At 32.7% G+C, this 21,214-nt stretch overlaps 1 protein-coding gene across 2 annotated transcripts in view; it reads right to left on the bottom strand.

Moving 5' to 3' along the window:
• ABCD2 (ATP binding cassette subfamily D member 2) overlaps positions 1-21,198 on the bottom strand; it is a 55,590-nt gene extending 34,392 nt beyond the window's left edge. For both annotated transcript variants that reach the window (XM_054591246.1, XM_054591247.1), the window contains exons 1-6: positions 19,926-21,198; positions 18,183-18,363; positions 9,536-9,651; positions 6,433-6,601; positions 5,612-5,706; positions 1,872-2,017 (exon numbers count right to left, since the gene is read on the bottom strand). In XM_054591246.1, coding sequence (XP_054447221.1) covers positions 1,872-2,017; positions 5,612-5,706; positions 6,433-6,601; positions 9,536-9,651; positions 18,183-18,363; positions 19,926-20,861 — 1,643 coding nt within the window. In that variant the 5' untranslated portion in view covers positions 20,862-21,198. The remainder of the gene's footprint in view (positions 1-1,871; positions 2,018-5,611; positions 5,707-6,432; positions 6,602-9,535; positions 9,652-18,182; positions 18,364-19,925) is intronic.
• Positions 21,199-21,214: the final 16 nt, after the last annotated feature.

The raw sequence follows: 21,214 nt of genomic DNA, 5'->3' as shown, positions 1-21,214 counted from the left end.
GTAAATTGGTGATTTTCTGCAGTGGTGTGTTATGATTCCTTTCTCTTTATCTATTATGAATCTACTATATGTCTTTGATTTCTGGTTCCCATGAGGCTTACATAGAACACAACAGCCTGTTTTATAATAACACTTTAACTTTGAATGCATACAAACATTTCTACCCTATTATTCCCTTTTATGTTTTTAATGTGCCAATTTATTTATTTATGTATTATGTATTTATTAACAAATTATACTAGCTATAGTTATTTTAATACTCTTGTTTATTAACCTTTATACTAATAGTTAAGTAGTTAACACATCATCATATTACAGTGTTAGAGTAGTCTGAATTGACTATATGTTTATCTTTACCATTGTGTTGTATATTTCTGTGTTACTAATTGGCATTCTTTCATTTCAGTTCTAAGAATACCTTTTAGCATTCTTGTAAGGCAAGACTAGTGGTAACAAATTCTCTCAGTTTTTGTCTGGGAAAGTCTTTATTTCTCCTTCATTTCTGAAGGATGAGTTTTCTGAATTATGTCTTTGAACCGTTTAACATTGCTCAGATCATAGTTACATTCAAGAACTGGATCTTTCAAATTATATATGAAATCTAGAATAGCTTAAAATGTAAGATATGTACATAATTTTATTTGCATTGAGAGCAGAATTCTGTGATATAATATTTTCCTCAAATAAAAAAAAGTTAAAATCAGTCTACTTAACACATTAATGCCTGAAACTTAAACTTTGGGAGTAAAATTTAACTTTTAGCTTTAGAAGGTTTCCCAAACAACTTTAAAGTATAGACAGAAAGAGAAAATACTTCTGGTGTCACAAAGCGGTATCTATTTTGTGCTAAACATGAATATCTATGATACTGCATACACCCAATATTTTCTTACTTCCAATTGCAGTTCTTTATCATTCTACATCTCGGGTAGCTTCCTGCTACTACCATAGGTCTTACTTTAAAGAAAAAACAATCCACAAAACCTTGTGCCTGACTATAACATATGGTCTAAAACTTAGACTAGTAGGCAGGATGGTACAAGTATTTTCTCACAAAGGAAAAGGAGCAAAAGAGACATGTGATAGCACCATCCTTGATGTGACATTTATATTTGCTCTGGTACTAGCTGCTCTGTTGGCTCCCACAGAATAGTCCTCTTAATGTAATATGGGTACTCCATGTTATCTACCTAACCCAGGGTGAGGACATATGGAAGATTTACTGGGTCAGATGAGTATAAGGGTGTGTCTCTTTTTCAAATTTCATTTTCTCTTATCCAATCAATATTCTATATTTTCAAGTATAATTTTGTTTTTAGACAGTTCTAAATTTTTATGGAGAAAGATGACCAAAGACTTCAGAAGAAACAGTGCTTCTTTTAAATATTTCTATACTTACTTTACACTTATTCTTAAGTAAAATATTTTAATTAATGTATTTTATAATCATTAATTAATCATATAGCATAATTGTAATAAGACTATTTTCAGAGGCTCTTTATATATAACTGAACAATTTTACAATGTATGAAGTATACAATAGTACACTCCAAGTACTATTTTTTTTTCTGTGAGAAGAGATAATCTTACATCTAAGGCAATCTAATTATTCTTTGGAGTAGCCTGCTATTCCTTGAGACTAACATCTGTAGCCTTTGAGTGTTAATTATATCTAGTAAGCTGTAAAAATGAACAAAAGTGATATTTTCCTGGAACTGGTATTGTCCTCTTTAAAACTGAATTTTTATTTCCTTTAATAGCTCCTGTCAATGAAAACATGCTTAAAGATCACAAACTGAAGAGCTTAGGGAATAAAGATAATTAAAGTGCAAAAGGAAATTGTTTCTTGTAATATAAACAATGTTGCCTACCTTTGTGGAATGTAGAACATGTGTTGGGGAGGTGGTTTATAGAGGACACCTTCATACACGGGCCAGAGTCCACTGAGAATCCTGAAGAGAGAACTTTTCCCACAACCATTGGGACCAGTTATCAAAAGGTGCATTCCTTCTTGTACCTAAAGTAAAAAAGAACATTACAAACTGCAATATTTTAAAATAATTTATTTGGCAGCATTTAAAAGTGATTTATTTTTTAAAATCCTTTCAAACACATGATAACGTAGGAGGGGCAAAGAATCAAGAAAAATATATCAGGACTAACAGAATCAAATTTGGCTTTGACTGCTCTGAAGCTAAAAGTATCATAGATTAATTTTATTTGTATTAATATTTGATAACTTTATATTGAATTAAAATACAACTTTATCATATTTGTCAGTTGGAGTTATTAGCTATAAAGCACAGTTCTTCTAAGAGACAGCTAGGTTGTTTAATTTTGATATTTCAGCAGTCTGAATTGTTACAGAAATCATACAAGCCCATAATCAGGGAAATAAATTTATTCCAGTTCTGCTTTATTCACAGAGAAAAAAAAATATGTTTACTAAACCAAGAGAGAGAAAAACAAGAGGACTATAATTTAGTCTTATGTCTAGGGATGCATTAAATAAATATATAGGGTCCGGCAGAAGTAACTCCTGCTTTAGTGTGGTTGGTAGAGTAATAATATGGTTGCAGTAATTTATAGTTTTAATTTGACCATTTCCTCTAAAATGTCATATGGTGTGTTTGCGTGTGATATTGTTATGTTACAGAACTATGTGCTTATGATTTTGTAATAAAAGATTTTGTAATAAAAGGGGATGTTATTAGTCAGACCCCGTGTGTGTGTATGTATATATACAGTTATAACAATAAAATAAAAGATATTTATCAATTATAAGTTGGATACTCATCTATAAAATCTTTCATCTTATTTACCATTTAAATTTAAACAGTTAAATATCATGAGTTGCCACTCTACTCAGTAGGATTGAGAAGTTGTTTAGTGTGGTGTTTAAAAAATATTGTGAAGAATAAAGAAAAGAAATACCATTAAAAAATTTGACCCAGTTCTAAGAACTAATGATATTTTATACTGTTATTTAAAAATAAACATAATATGAAAGTATGAAAGGAAGAAATTACAGTATATCTGTAGATATATCTTTGTATCATATGGATACAATTATCTAAGTATCAATGATGTAGAATACACCATAGTGCAAACTCAAAATTGAAAGAGCATTATATTACTTGTATTACGCTTGTAGTGTAAGGGACCATCCAGTTCCATGTCTGTCCTTGACTCATTTGTTTGTATGACATAAGCTGAAATGTTTTTGTTGAAAGAACGTAGTGAGAAGAGGAGGGGATGGAGAATGGAAAAGAAAAAGGGTTGGGATGGAGGTTAGACAGAGGAACTAGGAATGCATATGGTAAGTATATATAAAGCAAAAATGGTTCAGATTCACATTCTGTCTAAATAATTAGACTTTCCTTAGCAAACATTGACTGACTATCTGCTATGTGCCAGACATGCTTCTAGGCACAGTGGATACAGTGTTGGTCAAGACAAAGCACTTGTTCTCATAGAGCTTACATTCTGATGGGAAAGATGACAATAAACACATGGACAAAAATTTAAGTCACAATAAATGCTATTATGACAGCAAAAGAGGAAAATTTTTAGGGAAAGATAGTGGCATTGTGAGGATGGAGGAGGGCTTCTTTTGATTGGGTGGTCAGAAAAGTACTCTTTTAAGAAGTTGCATTTTGGCTGAGCCTAGGTGGCAAGAAGCAACTAGTCAGATCTGGAGGAAGAGTGTTCTAGGCAGCAGAGACAGCCACCACAAGTACATAAGACAGAAGCAAGCTTGAGTCTATAAAACTTGACAATAGACATTTTTTCCTCTTTAATTGTAGCCAAACTAAAATCAAGTTCAAGTCCCAGGAAGAGCCTAGAAAAAACAATTTGTGAATTGCTGTGCTCTTTGACTAGAGAGAGAATTTAGGAAGTTAAATTTTGTAGAAGCATAAATACTTCCCAAATGACTTTTTAAGCCATGCACCATGGCAAAGGCACATTCACAAAATATTTTAATAGGGTCATTCTTTGTTAGAATCCTTAGAAATTTAAGGCATTTTGAGTCATAATAGACTTTTATACATTTGTATTTTTAGCATGTTTTCTGATATTTAGTAAGCAGTGAGTGTGAAGCAAAAAGAATTCCCACATTTATTGGATTTTCTTCTCCAATTTTTTTTAATTCTGAAAAGCCAACAAAAAGATGAGAATCTTTTCCTCTAAAAACCTGTTTGTTAATCCATGCAGAGGAAACAGAACTTTCTATATATTCTAAGGACCTGAGACTTTAGATAAAACTTCCTGTCTGAGACAAAAATAAACAGTTATTTTAAAAGTGTACCAAAATAATGTATCTTTGTAGAACTTCAAATGTATAGGACACTTTCATTAGATTATTTAAAAAATTATTTTATGTAAAAATGAACTGAGCTCTGATTTTTTTTTACAGGAAGAGTATGATATGTCCACAATAATGTAATTAATAGATGGCAGAATTCAAGACTCTTATTCTTTTTAATAAGTGGAACAATAAGAATTGATATTACAAAACCTAACCTGACCAAAAAAACAAACCTGTACACAAGAAGTCATAAGTTATAAATTGTAAAACTATTAATAAATAAATATTTCATTTGGCCTCTCATTTTATTTCAAATCTATTAAAGATTACGGTGCACCTTTGGCACCTAATTTGTACTCATGTTCAAATCCAAATAATTAAAGAATTCTATGGAAAAATAAAGCCTCATCAACTTGTAGTTAAAATACAATTTCTCTTATATTTATTAACACAGAATTTTCCCTGTTCAATATTTCTCTTCCTTTTCTAGGGCCCTTCTTCATTTGTAAATACATCTTTAATAATTAAACATTGACTACAAGGTCCATACTAAAATCATTAGAACATGTATTGTCATGTTTATAATCCTCCCATCAAATCCAGTCCTATCTTTGTTTGAACTAAAGCTCATATGTCTTTATTAGAATCAATAATGCTTAAGAGCAAATTATTTTGTACTTGAATTCCAAACTGCATGTTTGAATTTTATGCTTTAAATCAGGGCCTCAGTTTTATTAACTGTATTTACATTTTAATTTTTATAATCAACATAAAATGTTAAATAACAGCTCATTAACAGAGTTATAAACTAAATTCCAATCCATGAATCTGATTTTTCCCTAAGAGAAGATGTGATTATTTCAAACATATGTTAAATTTAGAGACTTTATACTAACAGAAGTAAACTTGCCAATGGCCTTTATCATCATATTTTAGTAAACATATTATAATATAGGCTTGTAGTTTTTGAGTAATTCCTATAAGGAACAAAATTAAAATTTATTTCTAAATGTTAATTCTGAGAAAATTTTCTACGGCTCTCAAAAGTTACCTATTATGGGCTCCCAGTGCACTACAATATTGATATTTAGCCTGGCAATAAAGCAGTAGAAATCAAATTTTCTTTTTCTCTGCTTTCTGAGGAAGTAACTGCCTCTGTATTTGAGCCACTATGCATACCTTTCTTGATTTCCCCTCCTTTCCATATGCTCCTTCAAGTATTTAACATAAGGTATATGAATTTTGAGTTGTTTTATATTAGTGTGATGGCAACAATCAGAAGATTCTTGAATATCATCTTACTTTGAAGTTTAGCCGGGAAGCCACCACTTCTCCCGTTGGTGTAATTATGGGAACATTTTCACAAATTATTCCACGATCCACATCAATAACTTTTCCTGTAAGTTAAGGATCAGTTTAAGTTACAAAAACTATCATACATCTTGCAAAATAAATACCTTAAAGTATAATGTAGCATAATAGATAAATATATTTTAAAGATAATTCACAGTAATAAATCATAGAAATAAATGTAAATATATATTTATAGTTAAAGCAAATTTTAATGTAAATTGCAACATTTTGACACATCTATTTGGGAAATCTCTCTCAGATTATTTTGCAATAATCTGATGTCACAATCATGAGAGAAAGCCAAACTCTATCTGAGCCATACTTTTTATAACTACTTATTTCTCCGAATGAACCTCTTCTACCAAATAAACACAGTGCTGCAAAAAAGGAAATAAGCACAGAATACAATATTTTAAAAATAGGATAAGTAAACTTAGGTTTTAAAATACAGAATGAGGAAGAACAATATGACATTAGCTCTAGTTCTGTTATTTTAATCTTAAAAGCAAACAATTCATTCTGCCATATGTGCAGTTTCCAAAAATAATTCTAGAAATTTTGTCCTAAATTCTAAAAAAAGCATAATATTTTTTATGGTAATATTAGTCACTACTCTTCAAATTGCAACACTAACTTTAGGAATAACTGTCTAAATAACTCAATGTGGGTCCCTTTTAACAGTTAAAAGCTATCATCTAAAGAGCTTTGGTTTTTATTTAAGTTGGTAACTTAAATATAGGAAAAAATATAAAAACATTTGAGTTTAAAACCTTTGCTTTCCAATGTGTCACTGAGGGGTAATTCTATGGTAGCTCCACTCTTCTCATGGTTTTCAGATTCTTGTACAACAGCAGTTCTCTTATAAATGCCTCTTTTTACTTCATCAAAGACCCAAAACATATTGTACACTCGAGCAGTATAGCCTGCTAATTCAGTAACCTAAAACCAACACATAGAAATGAAATAGAATTAATATACCCAAGATAGACTTTTAAATAAATGTGCCACCATATAAACCTCTTGATTAAACACCAAAGGTCCTATTTCATTATTCACGAGAAATAGATAGTACATCTGATAACTAAAACAAGTAACAGTAAAAAGCTTACCAAGAGAGCACAATAGCAAGATGTCAATGTGAGTTTGATTGGAGTTATAAAATACATTAAAATCATTCATTCAAGTCAAGGTTCAAAATGAAAGGTAAAGATTTCATAATATGTATATTAGTGAGATGCAAAAACTTTTCAAATTGCTGACTTAACCCCTGTTTACACAACAAATTTCATTTCCAGAAAATTAGAAATTTTATGAAAAGCTTAAGTTAACTCAGTGAAACAGTAATTCTTTATTTTGGTATCTTTTTAAAATGGAAGAAAAATATATTTTTTTCTTATTATAAAATTAATGTTTATGAGTCAAAGTGATTATTAAAATTCCTAAACATGGCCAAAGAAAATATCTCTGCTAGAGGATACCAATATTGGGAGTGAGCACAGTGAAAACTTCAAATAATTTTCAGTCCAAATCCCACAATTCAGCTTCTTTTCAAGCCAAGCATGATATATGTGCCCAAAGAAAAACATTAAATATTACTTTTTTTCCTAGGAGAGATTATAAAATGAAATGAGATAAATTTCGGTTTTAGTTCAGCAGTCTTGCTTCTATTCTGCCAAATTTTCCAATTTAGACTGAATCTCCAGCTGTTTTTCTATTAAAAGAACACCTTGCTATCAAGGTACTGTAAAATGTGACTCATATCCTGTCAAGACCATCTTTCTCAGTGCAAAGGAAAGCACAAAAATCATTCCCTTACAGAGACGTTGAATAGAAAATTGATAACAGTAAGCAAGGCATGTCCCTAATAAATGTTTCTTAAACAATAATTTGTGGAATAATACAACAATGCTGACATTTAGATAAGATTGTTGTGTGTGCAAAATATAAGAAGTAAATGAGTAGGTGTTTTTGTTAAAAGCCTCTATAACATGTCTCTACTGTGTAATTAGATTAGTATTTAATTTCTATATACCAATGTATAACTATTGAAAGAATAATTTCTTAAATGTTACCTAGAAGAATCTCTTGAGGTCCCAAGTAGAGAAAAATGGAGCTAAGGATTAACAAAATATAGACTTAAAAGGAACCTGGATAAATATATTTGCATTGAAAAAATTCCAAAACCAAATGTAGAGGTCGATTAAAGAAAAGCAGGAGGCAATGAATTAGTAGGTCAAGCTTCAAGGTGGGGTGGGCAAAGAGTGTCTGAAAAATACTGGGAATATGCCTGTGAATGAATTACTGTGGGATATGAGACAGCAGATACGCCTTTGGGCTCCAAAAAGGAAACTTGTCCCTGGAGCTAGCAAAGAATGCATGGTACTTTCATATGCTGTCACAGCAGTAGTAAGATTGTTTGGCAGTGAACATTCTATGATTCAAAGCACATGCAGGCAAAATAAAGCAATGTAATTATTTACAGTGTGGAAGATCATTTAGAAAAATGATACTCTTTCTGTAACTTACATACCAAAATATTTTAAAGTGAGATGGATAAAATTTTGATTTGTCATTTAATTTTAATGACATGTGATATATCATGTCAAAAAAAACCCCCCAAAACACAAAAACAAAAATTGAAAAACAAGACCAATCTCCCAAACTGTGTCTTCAGGTTTCCAAAATTACTATTTGAAAAAAAGTAAATTGCGTTGTTTTGGTATCTGGCTTTAAATAACTGTTTTTACTTTTAAAAAACCTCAATTCAATTATTCAGTTGTTGAATGAAACTGAAAATTTTGTCAGCAAATCACAAAATTTATAACTCTCTTATATGATTTATTCAAGGCCGACTTAATAGACACCTAAATTTATAATGTTTATCTGGCAGTTTATATTGATACAAAGTCACAAGAGTAATTAATAGTGAGAATGACTGCTAGTGGGAATATTATCAGTAATACCTCAATTGAATAAAGTAATTTTTAATCTTAACTGTAATATCTGCATATCTTATTATCATTCTTTAACAAGTATTTACTGACCACAGATAATAGTCCAATTATTAAAATGGATATTAGGAATATAAAGATGAGTAAGAGTTCCTGCTTTACACGCAAGGTCTGGTGCAGAAGATAGACAATTATAAAGTGGAAATGCACCAGATGCACTGTGAACACAAAGAAGGAAGACCCAGACTCTGCAAGGAAGGCAAGAAGAAGGTGGAATCACAAGCTCATTTTATATGTGCTTGGTGAGGCTTTACTTGTCATGAAGAATGCGTAAAAGCTTGCAAGGTATATAAACAATATTATTATTAATATTATATAAACAATCTGACGAAGTCAATGCTATCATTTTCATTTAACAGGTGAGGAAATAGAAACAGAGGTTAAGGAACTTGATCAAGTTTACATACTTCACAAATACTAGAGCAAGAATTTAAATTTAGGAACTCTGGCTCCAGAATCCATACATAAGGACTTTTATTTTTAAGTTTAAAAACAAATATGCCATATGTAGACAGAAAAGAGGAATTACAATTGATAGTGTGAAAACAGAGCTAAGAATTAACAAAATACAGATTTAAAAGGAAAGAAAGGCAGGAGGCAATGAATTTGTAGACCAAGCTTGAAGGTGGAGTGGGCAAGGTGTCTAAAAAGAAAAAACTGTGAATTGATAGAGTAAAAAATATAGGGTATTAACATTTGGGTATACATTTGGGAATTGCTGTCCTTTATCTTGATTATACTCTTCACAGTTTTTGACAGAGAAAAGATATTTCCAAAATACTTAGTATATCTGATAAGTTAAATTTTGCTTGATATTCAGATATCTTATTTTAATCAAACTGACAACAAGAAATGCAAGTACCTCTTTGTATGAAGACATGATCCTTTCAATAGCATCAGCTCCAGAGGCTAACAAATTTCGAGCAGTGGTAAAGGCTTCTGTCCGTTCACTAACCATAGCTTGTTTTTGGCCATCCTCTAATTATAAAAGCAAATACAAATCTATTTAGTTTTTTCAAGTAAATAAATGTTTTTTGTATACTGATGAAATTGTGGCTGTGACAGCCATATGTAAATTTTTCAATAGTATTGGCAATCTCCTAGAGATTTAATAAATTATTAAAAATACAGTAATTGTACCAGATTTTATTTAAAGCTCCCTTTGTTTTATTATTTTTCTAGAAAAAGAGTTAGAACAATTAAATCTATAGGTATTAAGACTATTTTCATTTAGAATTCTTTCAACCCTTTCCAAATATAACTTCTGCCCTTATTGTAGCTAGGCAATAAAATACTATTTATTTGGTCAATAACATCCAATTGACTGTAATATAAGCAAATATTTCCAGTGTGGTTCCTTTAATAGAAATGCAAATTAGCTTCTGTCCACCTGTTTCAATCAACCTTCACCTTACAGTACAGCAACTCCCCAAACATGCAATACTGTTTACCCTCTGATATCTGTACATATGATTTCTTCTTTAATATACTTACATTCCTTTTTCACCTAGCTCTTTCTTCAAGAGTTTAATACAGGTTTCAGTGGAAACCCTTGTCTAGCTTTTCTAATGGGCTAAAAGTTCCTTAAAGGTCAAGGCTGTGTGTTTTATTCTTTATTCATAGTGCTCAGAAGAGTGTCTAGCACATAATACTCCTTAATATGTATTAAATGAATGCATAGATGAACATCCCAAGTTACTGTCAATTCAAAATTATGGTTAAGAGTCAGGAGTTAGACTAGGTTCAGATCCAGATTGTACTACCTACTGGCACACACTGAGTTAAGTAGAGCAAGCCATTTATCCTTTCTATGACTGTTTTCTCATCTATAAATGAGGGAAATAATAGTACTACCTCAAACAATTTTACCTCAAAGAGTTGTGACATTTAAAGGTGAAATACAAACAAGGTATTAGCCTAATCCATGGCCTATAAAATAAGTGCACTATTAGCTGTTCTTATTTTCTGTAGTTATTGTTATTATTGCATATCTACTCAATTTAATCTTATTCTTCAAAATTATTCTCACCAGGTCATTACTTATCTTGCCATTAACTTGATTCTCTATCTGGTCCTTCTACAGATTATCTTAAAAGTTCTAAATTAAATGCTGCAAATTAATTAAGAAATTAGAATGATAAGATGTCCATAGACCCATTTTAATATTTATTTCTCCCTGATTTATCTCAGTGCGAAGGGTTTTTTTTTCCTCCACAACAATACAATTATTTAACTTGTGCCCCACTATGACTACCAGGTACTTTTGCCTTTACTTGCTCATAGATAGCTCAGCCAAGTTTGAAAGGGATCCATGCATAAGTAAAATTCACTCAGCAGACATTTGCTGAACACCTAGTTGTGCAAAAAATGAGGTAAGATTCTACAGTGCATGCACAGATAAATGTTATTTCAGACTCTTTCCTGAGGGAGCTTACAGTTGGGTAGGAGAGAGAAGCCAAATTTCCAAATAACTGTGCTGGGAAGTCTATGATGAGAGTTAATGCGAGGTGTCTGAAGGAGGTAAAAATAATTTCTGGCTTCAAGAGATAGGAAATGCTTCGTGGAGGAGTTAGATTGTGAGGGAGGTCTTGAAGACCACATACAATTTTAACACATCACAAGTATGGCATAAGCAATGGCATGGAGAATGGAAATTTCAAGGCATGCCAACAGAATGATAAGAGAGCTTGGTCAAGACACAGTGAGGGTTGTTGTCAGGCACTGATTTTGTTTTAGTATAAGAATTACTATGAGTTCACAGGCACCTTTTATGGTAATCCAATGTGGGCACTCCTGCTAAAAACACTGCTCTAGTGAATTATCATTATTTCCCATGAAGTTATTTCCTTGAAGAATGGAAAAAGAAAGGCTTTGAGTGCTGGTATAATTGAGGAGTGAAAGGTATGATTGGATAAATAGACTGGGAACAGAATGTAGATACTCTCAAAAACACTTTTAAACATGTGAAAAATCTAGATAAGTCCCCCCAAAATAAACAAAGGATTCTTAATAAGCTACCAAAATAGTAAATTGCTGTTATCAGTTAAAACTCTAGGAATAGTATTGGCTCATAGAGAGTCTGGCTGATGATTGAAAATAATTATAAGATGTTATGTATTTGTGTTAAAAGGGGTTTGAACAGTAGCTTTCACTCACAGCCTCTGTTAAGAAGAGAAAATACTTGCACAGGTGGACCAGTATTTGATATGGAATGGTACTTTCCATGTTGCTTTGGCAGACCAGTGTTCACTGGGTTTCTTCAAGCTTTTAGCAATAAAATTACAAATAGCTCTGGACAGATTTCATTTGACTTCTATTCTACTGGTTATTCTTTAGCAGATACTGTGAAAATAGTGCCAGTGGTATTGTGTCATGCATATGACAGCCAACTGCATAAGCTCTGTGACAGGGCCGGATGAGTTCATGACCTAAAGCACTCATCTATTTTGTAACCTAAACACATTTTATTTTCCTATCAAGTATTTTAATATTTTGTCAAACATTCCCCTTTAAGGATATAATATTTATTATTGTATCTTCTCATTTTACTTATACTGTTCAGCCATGCTGATAATAAGTATATGCAGGGTCCGGCACAAATAACACCCCTTTTTTTATTACAAAATCATAAGCATATAATTCTGTAACATAATATCACACTCAAGCACATCATATGACATTTTAGGTGAAATGTTCAAATTAAAACTATAAATTATTACACCAATATTACTACTCTACCAATCACGCTAAAGCAGGTGCTCCTTCTGCCAGACCCTGTATTAAAACATGGTCACATCTTGTTATTTCACCGAAAAGGCAAGAAAAGAATTAAAAAACAGAAGTTATATCATTATACATTTTTAAAAAACCCATAGAACTGTACAATACAAAGAGTGGACCCTGATTTAAACTATGCACACACTGCCGGCAGTACTAGCAGTCTGGATGCTTTCTTCCCTGCCTGATAGTATCTGAGATAATGACTAGCATGAGGGACCTACAGGCAACTTTCTCTGACCTTGCCCACAACTGCTTTTGATATGAAAAGAAGAAAGTGGCCTGTAATATCAAAAAAATGAGATTATAGCTCTCGGGTAACTATTTTCTTCACATAAGTTCAGTTTTTCTCTTATTACAAAGTGAACAAAGGGATAATTTCCTCCAGAAAATATATAATAGAAACTACATGTAATTAACTATTTCAATGCTTTTTCAACCATTTGGTCCCATGATTTCTTGGTCTCAAACTAAGGCAAGTCCCTGACAGAATTAGTTCTAAATAGCTAATATAGAGGCACTGTGGCGAAGGGGAAAAAATGCAATACTCCAGGAATTACATAATGTCTTCTAGCCTTAGTGCCGCCACCAACCATCTGTGTGACCTTAGACAAATCTGGGGCTCCAAACCATATAAACTGTAAGGTCCTCCACTGATGTGAAAATACCAAAATTCCATATGAAATTTTGTAATGTGAACTTGAATATAAATGTAATCCTGTCCTTACTGTAACATTTCACTTAAAGTTGTAGGTAGATGGTATAACAAGTCTACCATAGAACTCTTTTTCTTTTTTCCTTCTCAACAAAATTATGCAGACTCTTTCTTTTATCAGCATTTTTATGCTTATCTTCCTAATAACTTTCAAATGCCTTGCTCCTTTAACAACAATAATCATGCCATCAAACATCTATTGAGCATTTTCTATGAGGCAGGCAGGCATTGTTATAAGTTTTATGTATGTGATTTTCTTTAATCCTCCTACCTACCATGCTATAATTTCCCCCATTTTAAAAAATGAGAAAATTGAAGCATAAAAAGGTTTAACTATTTGTCCTTAGATAAACTCAACTAAACAAAAGGGCCAGATTCTGACTCCAGAACCCACATGGTAAGAATATAAATAAACATTAACAATTGCCTCCACTTAAGTTCTCATGATTTGCCAAGAACTGTTTCAAAGTATATTAGTACTATATATATAATTTTATAGCAATTATCTAAGATATATATTATTTTCTTTATAGTTAAGGTAGGAAAACTGAGGCATATAAAGTTTAACTTTATTAATAATAAATACTTTTAGATAAGAGTCAAGATTTAAACAGTGACTTGCTTCTATCTTTATTCTATTTTCTTTCTTTCTTGCATCCTACTTTTTCTCCCTTTTGTCTTTGACATTCCTCTCTCATTCACCCATTTTTTCTACCTTAAATATACATAGTGTCTTACACTTAATTCATCTCTAGCATACAGGATAACTCAGGGAATAAGAGTAAGTTAGATTGAAGAGTAGGCTATATGGTATGCAATTCAAAGACCAAAGACTAAAGCCTGACTCAAAGATATACAGTCATCTAAACCAATGAATAAATTATTTTGTCTAAGTAAAATGAAATTTACATGTGCTAAGTCATTTATAGGTCAAATGTACTTAGTAAATACATACATATAAACATTATAAACATATGTGTAGTACCCTAGAAATTAGAGAAGATATTGAGGCACACTCTCATAATAATGTTGTCATTATAAACTCGTTTTCTTCTTCTATGAAATCCTTATATTGCTTTTCTTTGTATAAAGTTTTCTTTTGAAAAGAAGCTTTATGAATGACTTTGTACTTAGGTATAAATCTAACCAAGGATGTAAAAAGACCTGTACTCAGAAAACTATGAGATACTGAAAAAAGCAATGAAAGAAGATACAAATAAGTGGAAGCACATGCTGTGTTCATGGATAGAAAGAATTAACATCATTAAAATGTCCATACTACCCAAAGTAATCTATAGATTCAACACAATTCCTATCAAGATACCAATGATGTATTTCACAGAAGTAGAACAAATATTTCAAAAATTTATGTAGAACTACAAAAGGCCCTGAATAGCAACAGCAATCTTGAGAAAGAAGAAGAAAATTGGAGAAATCATGCTACCTAATATAAAACTATACTATAAAGCCAAAGTCATCAAAACAACATGGTACTGGCATAAAAACAGACACATAGATTAATGGAACAAAATAGAGAGCCCAGAAATAAACACACATCTTTAGAGTCAATTAATATTTGAGAGAGGAAGAGAGCACATACCATGGGCCACAAATAATTTATTCAATAAATGGTACTGGGAAAGGTGCACAGGTATGTGCAGAAAGGTGAAACTAGACCACCTTCTTATACCATAAACATGAATAAATTCAAAATGGATTAAAGACTTAAATGTTAGACCCGAAACCATAAACATCCTAGAAGAAAACATAGGTGGTAAAATTTCGGGCATGCTTATAGCAGTATTTTTTCTGATGTATCTCCTCAGGCAAGGAAAACACAAGGAAAAATAAACAAATGGGACTACATCAAATTAAAAACTTTTTGCATAGCAAAGGAAACCATCAACAAAATAAAAAGATAGCCCACTGAACAGGAGAATACACTTGCTGATATCTGATAAGGGGTTAATATCCAAAAGTTACAAAGAACTTACAAAACTCAAAACCAGAAACAATAAATAATCCAATTAAAAAATGGGCAAAGGACTTGAACAGACACTTTTCCAAAGGGGACATACACATTGCCAACAGACATACGGAAAGATGCTTAATGTCAATAATCAGAGAAATGCAAATTAAAACACAATGAGACATCACCTCACACTTGTCAAAACTGCTGTCATCAATAAATCAACAAACAACTTGCGCTGATGAGCATGTGGAGAAAGAGGGAACCTTTTGCACTGTTGGTGGGAACACAGATTTGTGCAGCAAGAGTGGAAAGCAGTATGGGTACCTCAAAAAATTAAAAATGGAAATGCCTTATAACCCAGCAATCTCACTTCTGGGAATTTATCTGAAGAAACCTGAGACATTAATTTGAAAGAACATAAGCACCCCTATGTTCATTGCAGTGTTGTTTACAATCATGAGGATCTGGAAGCAGGCCAAGTGTCCATCAGTAGATGAGTGGATAAAACAACTATACTACATATACATGTAATACTATTCGGACATTTAAAAAAAAAGATTAAAAAACATTAAAAAAAGAAGTAATTTTACCTTTTGTGACATCATGGTGGACCTAGAAAACATTATGCTAAGTAAAATAAGCCATTCAGAGAAAGACAAATACCACATGATTTCACTCATATGAGCAATCTAATGAACAAACTGAACTATCATGCAAAATAAAGATAGACTCATAGATAGAGAGCAGGCTGACAGTTCTGTGCAGGGTGGGGGGAAATAGGAGGGTGGGCTTCGGGGGTGGAGGTATCCAGCAAAATGGAAAATGGCCTCATGAACATGGACAACAATGTAGTGTTTGGGGTGGGGGGATGGAGGAGAGGGTATAAGGGGGACAAATGGTAATGGAAAAAATACAATTAAAAAAAGAATCACTTTGTTTCTCTTGCATCAATATTATTATGCCCATCTAAAACTTTAATGCTGTTTCTTTAATTTAATATGGTATTTTCAGGATTCGCAGGATATATTTTTAAATATCTTACTACATCAGGTACAGAAGTAAGATTGTTATATTCTTTGCATACATTGTTTACCTTTTACTGTTCTCTGTGGGGTTAATTTGTCACCATTAATAGCTGCATTTTCTCTGTTGTATATTTACTCTAGGGTTTTCTGATAAGACCAGTGCTTCCAAGGACTAACAGAACTACACCATAATCTTGTAATTGGGGTTTTTGGTAATATATGCTATATATGAAACTTTTAAAATATCCACAGACTTAGATTTATTATGAATACCTGATAATTTTGTCAAATTTCTTAGTAAAACTAATCTTAAGACCATAGGTTTTTGTGTCTTTCTGTCTTTAATATTATTGTAAAGCCAATTTATTTTATATTATTATAAAAAGATTAAGTGTAAAAATGCAATTACTAACAATGCCTTTTTCAATATAAGCTTTTTAATAATATTTTTAAAGAATAAATTTTGAAAACATAAAAACAGATGAAATTCAGTTTCATGGTGGTGTAAACACGATGTCCATTGTTGAGTTGCAGAGTATATTTGGTATACGTGTAGCACTTATCACAAGGGATTGACAAATCTTAATTACTAAAATTAAGATTTTAATTCAGGTTAAGAATGAGTCAAATTGGGCAAGTGTTTTTATAAGAATTGGTTAATGTATTGAAGTGGTGTTAAAATATGAGAGCATATGGACAACAGTGTGGGGACTGACTGTGGGAGTGAGGGGTGGGGTGGGCGGAGGAATGGAAAGGGGGAAAAATTGGGACAATTGTGATAGAATAACAATAAAAAATAAAAATAAAAAAAGCATATGGTAATTTTTTACTTGTTTCCATTAGATGTCTTCAAACGAATAAGTATTAAACTTTAATTTTACAGCAACTATAACTGCAAAATAGCGTGAATTCTGTTAGGTTATTTTTAGTGTTACCTTTTGTTTTCTAAGAAATAAATGTAACCATGTATCAAGAACATCCAGAGCACGTTCTGTGTTTTATAAACATTACTCTGTGAAATCTTTACAACAACCTCCTGAAGTAGCCTTTCTGATTCTCATTTTATAGATTAAGAAACTGAGGTTTAGAAAGTTAAATGGATGATTCAAACATATTCAGACAGGTGGGGGGAAAACCAGGAGTTGAGAAAAGTTCTGTCTCACTACAAAGCCCAAGATCTTGCCTCACTCCTCCAACACTAAGGCCAATTTGGTCATGTGGTTTTCAAAGAGTAGGGAAATGTTTTATTTTGCAGAAAGAACAGAAAATGTTTATTTAATTCCCTTCTGTCCCTGCCAATTAAGATCCAAACTTCCACTTCAGTCAAGTATTACACAACATTTTAACGATGTCCTTTTTGCACTTATATTTCTCACTATTACAGAGGATGAAAATATTGGCAAAAACCACTGAGGTAGTGATAGGATAGAATTAGACACTTGCAGCTTGAAAACCCTTTCCCCCACAATACCACAAACATGCTACATAGGAAGTTATCTATTTAGACTACAAGTGAGAAGTGACTTGTTCCATGGCATGAAGCACTCTGTGAAACAATATTCTTGGTTGCTTAACGTTTCATAAAATCAGGGCTGATCCAGTTATCAAATATTTATAGATTAAATGCACTGGATGTGCAGAACTGAAGCTAGCAATGGGAAAAACCTGTGTTATACTTGTTTTGAAGGTATTTTGTTTTGAGTTTAAATGTTTAACTAGAGAATTATTTGATATTAGTCAGTATAATTAAAATTGCTCAAGTTCAATTCCCAGAAACACTGTATCAGAGATCTCTGAAATGTTTCAGAACTGGAAAGTTCTTTTGAGCCATTTGTCATATATATATATATCTATTGCTGGTCTTATTATTGGATGTTGAAAAGTCCTTGATTGTTTCTGACTGTTAATGACTACAGAACAATGCCTACATACACAATTTTATTCATACAAAACTAGCAGTGATACTTTCAAGAGAAATAATCTTAAATATATAGTTGAGATTAAGCATAAATGTCATTACCACCATCTGCAAAGCCAGTTGCAGTGATAATAGGTACAGCCACCATAATTAGTCCACTGCCGCTCCAAACATACTTCATCAAGAACTGCTCTATCATGATGTACCACAAACGTTTCGATAAAATGAGGTTCATCTGATCTGCTAAAGCTTTGTAACTTTTCTGGAGTTGCTTCATTTCTACCTACAGAGAGAGAAAAAGAGTTAAGAATTAACTTCGCATGAGCTATCAAAATAAATATTGCATGCTTGGGGACTTTCTTTAAGGCTAAGTTACATACACGTTTGTTTTACCTAGTATTGTATTACCTATGATTCTAACAACAAATAAATACAGATTAAGATCAGATTTAGTTATTATTATTTAGCTTTATCACACTTGTAATAGTAAAACAACCATGATATTCAGTAAATATAATGTTCAGTGTAAAAATATGTGATTTATAATCATGATTTTAAAAGTATATGTATAAGATGTTAAAATTAAATGATATTCTGTAAGACATGCGTAAGTAATGTTAGGACTTTATCCTTCTTGATTGTACCAAGAATATCTGAAACTAAACACATGATACATATATGTGTACTTAGACTCCAGTTTTGAACTAACTCACTTTATTGGATTTTGTCTTAAATTCAAGAAACCTACAGCATGATATAATTTACATCACTGAATTCAGTGATTCAAGAAGACTGACACATCAATATGATTAATACAACAGATGAGGCCAATTTTCAAGTGGGAGTAAAAGTCCTAAAGTTGCTTTAAAGATTCTTATTCAGACTTGTACTGCTATAAAATTTTTTTGATAATTTATGATGTGTCAAAAATTAAATACTTCTACTTGGTAATTAAAATACCATTTTCAACTTTAGAATACCTTAATATTTTATATGCCAAGTCATTTGTATTAAGGTTTCAGATGCATCATCTTAAAAATTACTGTTACATTTAACATTATAAAGCTACTCTCATGCACTGCAATTTTAGGTAATTAGGCTAACTATTTTAAGGATCTGCTGAATGTTGAATATCTTTAATATTTAAAATAACATTCTGGAACTCCTTTTCTCCTCCTTATTTCTAATCTTAGCTTTTCTATCAAAGCTAGACAGGATTTCATTTCACTGCCTCTTCTTATTTGTGCCAAGATATGTGCTGAACATTAACTAAGAGTAATGGAAATGCCGTTTGTAAGACACAGTCTACTGCACTTTGCAGAACTTAGGACACTCCATCATTGACTAGATATGCAAAACTGTCAAACTTGCCTTTCATATGAAAGCATGTTTCTTTCCTCTCCTTAACAAACAAACAAAAATTGACAACAATAACAAAATACTGTCCTAAATTTTCCATCTGTATAGAAATGGGTTTACTTAGTTTCCAAACATATATTTTCTTCTAATTCTGTAGAACTAGCTACCAAGTTAGAATTTAAGTTTTAAGAAAAGGCTTTGGAGATAATTCTGAGCATATGTGGGTAACGGGGGATAAGTAGATTTTTTTTTTACAGTACCAAACATTTTATTCTCATGAAACTTTAGATAAGTTTGCACTCTATAATTTTTTAACAACTTGTCATTAAATAGGGTAATGAAGTATATATTTTAATAAAGGTTTAGATGTCACAGGAATCAAAAATGCTAAAGAAGTGGGTCTATCAATAGTACAACAGATGGTATCTAGCACTGAAGTGGCAGCTTGAAGTCTCACATTTCACCCATCACCTTAATTTCTCTTACCTTATGTCCTCTGTAAAAGGCAATTTCTTCAACATTGGCTATAATTCTGGAGTGCACATACCGTAAATAACCTTTTCTATGAGCTTCTTCAGCCACCAATTTACCAAATTTGGGAGAGCAGGCTTTCAGCACTTTAGCAGTGGCATATACCACAAGCCCTGCTATTAGGGTGGGCCCAATTGGGCTGGCACCTCTGGATCTAGCAGTTTGGATGAGCGTATAGGAGGTCAGGATTACATCTAAAATAGGTTTGGTCAGGTTGGAATACAAGTGAGCCACAGACTGGGAGAACATCATAATATCTTCAGTAAGAGACTGGTCGGGGTTTGCCAGCCTCCCATCCATGTTGATTACTTTATAATATGTCAGATTTGTAAAATAGGTTTCATAGGCATGGTCTACTAGGCGAGTTCTGAAGGCCAAAGCCAATTTGCACTCCAGGTACCTTATTGCACTGTTGACAAAAGTGGCAGGGATGGCAATCATAAGCCACTTAATTAATTTGATGATGAAAGTCCGAGGTTTCTTTTCCACAATGCTTTTTACGATTTTTCCATCCAGACCAGCAACATAGATAGACAAAAATGTTCTTGAGACTAGAGCCACCGAGTGGAGGCAGAGCCACCCTGTTTCAGTGGTCACAAGTTTTGGAAAGAGGATTTTCCGAAGTTCTAGTAGCTGTTTGAAAAAATCTGCATTCACTCCAGGCGAAGGCTTTTTACAAGTAATCTCGGTGCAATGCAGAACTTCTCTGTTCTCTGCAGCCGGGTAAGCTTCTTTTTTCTTCCTGTGGCCAGTCTGCTTTAAATGCTTGCTAACGATGGGATAGAGGGTTTTCAGAGCGTATGCCGCAGCCACCAGGCAGGCAGCCCTTTTAGCAGCACTCGATCTGGTCCATTTCACTCGATCAGCTGCTGCATTTAGCATATGTATCATTTTCCCAGTGACCCAGGCCAGCTTCAAAGAGAATTATTTAAAAGATCATCCTCCACGGGGATCCCCGGCAAATATTTCAAAAAGTCCTACAGCGTTCCATACTCTGCAGAGCTTCGCCTCTTCTTTGCTTTTGTTTTTAATTTTGTTCTGCTGTGACAGATGCAGCAGAGCTCCGAATCCACTGCGCCTACAGGGGATGATTCGCTCGGAAGCTCAAGCTGCACCAAGTCGCCCCAAGCTCCTCCCCCTCAGGCCCCTCATTGGCTGTGAGGGCGGTGGGACCTTGGAATCCTCACTGCTTCCCTTTGAACCTCGAAAACGTGGACAGAGCAAAACGAATTACATCCTTAAAC

Source organism: Pteronotus mesoamericanus, unplaced genomic scaffold (genome assembly GCF_021234165.1).
Source record: "Pteronotus mesoamericanus isolate MK-2021 breed Mesoamerican mustached bat unplaced genomic scaffold, CSHL_Meso_final scaffold_21, whole genome shotgun sequence".
In the NCBI taxonomy this organism is placed as follows: domain Eukaryota; kingdom Metazoa; phylum Chordata; class Mammalia; order Chiroptera; family Mormoopidae; genus Pteronotus; species Pteronotus mesoamericanus.
Note: the sequence above shows the minus strand (reverse complement) of the source record. Positions and strands in the feature narration are given on the sequence as shown.